The sequence below is a fragment of the Olea europaea genome, unplaced genomic scaffold (assembly GCF_002742605.1).
Source record: "Olea europaea var. sylvestris unplaced genomic scaffold, O_europaea_v1 scaffold2973, whole genome shotgun sequence".
NCBI lineage: Eukaryota > Viridiplantae > Streptophyta > Magnoliopsida > Lamiales > Oleaceae > Olea > Olea europaea.
The window spans coordinates 39,017-42,658 of record NW_019248358.1 but is presented as its reverse complement, the minus strand read 5'-3'; the positions used below and the strand labels follow the sequence as shown (position 1 = coordinate 42,658).

Genomic DNA, 3,642 nt, shown 5'->3' with positions numbered 1-3,642 from the left:
TCCACGACTTTTAGAGGAATTCAAGTAATATTGAATGTTTTAAAGAGGTAGAAATTGAAACTACCTTCCCAACAAGGTCAGAAGGTTCAACAACTTTATGATTACAATTACAGAAAGAAGCACATAACAAAGTGGGGATTAATGCTCCACTACCAATAAGTTATGTCCCAAAACAGAGGGATTGATTGACATATTTACAATACAAAAACCAGAATGATCGTGCAATGGGTACATGAATGGGGGGACAACAACAGTTCATGGTTCCCCCAAACTCCCAATTTTGATAGGTTAAGTATTACTGGACATTAAATTGGGACAAACATACTGTATAGCGGTACATGTGACCATGGTGGCTGTGGCTGATTATTTTTAATGAATTTTGTTGCTGGTGGGCTCACCCCACTTCATCATAGTCAACTTGTATTGGCAAAGAAGATGACAAAGAGGGCGTTATAAATACTGAGGCTGGATCCATTGAATCACTGTCTCAGAATCACCAAAGAACCTATACGATCAAGATAAGTTATAGGGTTTGGCTCTTGAAAACATATAATATAATTTTTGTTTTAGATCTGTCAAAAGGAAGAGATTCTTGTGTCAAATAAAGAGGAGACATTAGCAATATTATCTACATCTAAACAGCATAGAAGAAGAAGAAGTGAAAAATACACATATGGAGGACACGGCTGTTGATTGGAGAGGAAGACCTTGCAAACCTAATAAACATGGTGGAATGACTGCTGCAGTTTTTGTATTAGGTTTTTCTCTCACTCTAATTTAGACTTCAGTACTGTATCTAGTGGAAGATTAAGGGTAGAGAGATTTGTGTGCTTTAATTAGCATGATCATCATATATTATAGCTAGATAGCTAGTTAGTGCTTATATTATATATTTACGGTAATAAATATTTATGCGTTGGTGGGCACTGGACTGTAGGGCTTCAGGCTTTTGAGATGATGGCAATTGCTGCGGTTGGGAATAATCTTATCACCTATGTGTTCAATGAGATGCACTTCCCTTTATCAAAATCTGCTAACACAGTTACAAACTTCATTGGAACTGTTTTTCTCCTGTCTCTCTTTGGTGGCTTCCTCTCTGACTCGTATCTCGGGAGCTTCTGGACTATGCTGATTTCCGGCTTCATCGAGCTCTCTGTATGTTTCTCTGACCCCTAACCCTCTGTATTATATGATCATAGAGTGTTTTTAACCCTCTCTATGTTGGTTAGCAGGGATTCATCTTATTGTCAGTTCAAGCCCATATAGTGCAACTCCGGCCGGCACAGTGCAACATGATGGAAGTGAGCAGCAGCTGTGAGGAAGCGAAAGGGTACAAGGCGGGGATATTTTATGGGGCACTTTACTTAGTAGCTTTAGGGAGTGGTTGTTTGAAGCCTAATATAATCTCTCATGGAGCTGATCAGTTCAGAAATAATAATGATTTGAAGCAGTCAAAAAAACTTTCCACTTTCTTCAATTGTGCCTACTTCGCCTTCTGCACCGGCGAGCTCGTGGCACTCACCATATTAGTCTGGGTTCAAACGCACTCTGGAATGGACGTCGGATTTGGAGTTTCTACGGCTGCCATGGCTATGGGATTGATGTGCCTGATATCAGGATCCTTTATTTACAGGAACCAGCCACCAAGGGGAACTATTTTCACACCAATTGCTCAAGTATGTATATCTATATTTATACTCACCTCTCTTTGATTCATTATCTTATCATTAATTTGTAGAGATTATATTTAATGTTCTTTTTGATATTTCTTTAACTTCAAGGTTTTTGTAGCTGCAATAAAGAAGAGAAAACAGATCAGCCCTTCAAATGCTGGGATACTACATGGAAGCCAAAAAAATATGTTAACAAACGTTACCACTGGAAATCTAATCCATACGCAAAAATTCAGGTTATTCTCATGCATGAATATTTCCTTGTGTTTGATAATCAATTATTTTTGAAGTTTTTAAAAAATTGAAAATTAATTTTTCAGGTTCCTTGATAAAGCCTGCATCAAAACAGAAACCGGAAACGAGATGATTGATGAAAGTCCTTGGAGGCTTTGCACAGTGTCACAAGTGGAGCAAGTGAAAATCCTCCTCTCCGTCATTCCAATCTTTGCATGCACAATAATCTTCAACACAATTTTAGCTCAACTCCAAACATTTTCAGTTCAACAAGGCACAGCCATGAATACTCATCTTACTAAAAATTTCCAAATCCCACCAGCATCTCTCCAATCAATACCATACATGATGCTTATATTTATGGTCCCTCTTTATGAGACTGCATTTGTACCAATGGCAAGGAAAATCACAGGGAAGGATTCAGGAATTTCACCTCTACAACGAGTTGGGACAGGGCTTTTTATTGCGACGTTCTCAATGGTTTCGGCTGCATTAATTGAGAACAAGAGAAGAAATAATGCAATAAAGTTTCACAAAACTTTGTCCATATTTTGGATAGCTCCACAGTTTCTGGTATTCGGGCTCTCGGAAATGTTCACTGCGGTGGGTCTGGTCGAGTTCTTTTACAAACAATCGATAAAAGCCAACGGAATGCAGTCTTTTTTAACAGCCATGACTTACTCATCTTACTCATTTGGATTTTATTTGAGTTCCCTTTTAGTTTCATTAGTAAACAAAATAACATCATCAGGATCAAGTACTGGGTGGCTGAGTGAGAATGACTTGAACAAGGACAGACTTGACCTCTTCTATTGGTTGCTGGCTGCACTTAGTCTCATCAATTTCTTCAACTACATTTTCTGGTCCAGATGGTATTCTTACAATCCAATATCTTCTTCATTGCATACTCCACCACTTGATGGAGTAGAGGACCCACAGAAAAAAGTAATTTCAGCTCTTTAATATTGTAGCAGCACTGATAGTGTAACATTATCTAATTAAGTTTATATAGATTTTTACCTTCTTTTTTTTTTAATTATAGCTAGCTAGCTAGTAGTAGTAGTGTGGTTGAAATAAATTATAACTGATGAAATGATTATATTTTGTATGATGATTTGATGCACCGAGTGAAGCTGCTAGGTTGACAACTATGCACTTAATTTTTTTGCTTATACCTTTTCTATTAGAGATTATATATTTGACTATTAAGTCTGACATTGAAGGGGGTCTCTAATTAGTTTATTAAATGTATATAGTGCCACAAGTAATCATGGTTCTTAGTTTTATATATTGTAAAAGTCCTACACGTTATGTTCAAAGGGTTAGCCTTTGCACAACTAACGTTTCTACTACAAGTGTCATGTTAATCACCATAGTTTTTAGAATAATTTCATGGGTACAAGTATTATTGATGGAAATGGTAAAGATGCTAAGTTGGCAGCACTAGTATGGTGCATTTTCTGTGTTTGATGTGTTAAAAACCAGTGAAAAACAATCGAGTGTCTTTTTGTAAGATCTTGACAAAAATTTTCTGTACTTGTAGCAAAACTATTGTTTTATGGGTTCAATGGAGGATGATTTCACCAGCATGTTTGGCTTAAGAGTTATATTTATTTTACATATTGGCTTAGGTCATTATCACGTTTCATATAGACAATCTTTATAGTAAAGAACATGATTAAACATAAAATGAATAAGATTAAAAGTTTTCTCATTTTTAATATATAATATTGTT

The 3,642-nt window shown here is 36.4% G+C and overlaps 1 protein-coding gene across 1 annotated transcript; it reads left to right on the top strand.

Moving 5' to 3' along the window:
• The first annotated feature begins 469 nt into the window (after positions 1 to 469).
• Positions 470 to 3,067, top strand: LOC111384676 (protein NRT1/ PTR FAMILY 4.4-like). The gene is made up of 5 exons (XM_023008990.1): positions 470 to 758; positions 938 to 1,155; positions 1,233 to 1,676; positions 1,782 to 1,909; positions 1,994 to 3,067. Exons 1-5 carry the CDS (start codon positions 674 to 676, stop codon positions 2,868 to 2,870), a joined length of 1,752 nt encoding a protein of 583 aa, XP_022864758.1. The 5' UTR covers positions 470 to 673; the 3' UTR covers positions 2,871 to 3,067.
• Positions 3,068 to 3,642: the final 575 nt, after the last annotated feature.

Bases quoted from the DNA above. Each gene is read 5' to 3' on its own strand.
- LOC111384676 (XM_023008990.1), top strand. From the start codon at position 674: ATGGAGGACACGGCTGTTGATTGGAGAGGAAGACCTTGCAAACCTAAT. The intron at 1,156-1,232 runs GTATGTTTCTCT...GTTGGTTAGCAG, and splicing joins CCGGCTTCATCGAGCTCTCT to GGATTCATCTTATTGTCAGT. The intron at 1,677-1,781 runs GTATGTATATCT...TTTAACTTCAAG, and splicing joins TTTTCACACCAATTGCTCAA to GTTTTTGTAGCTGCAATAAA.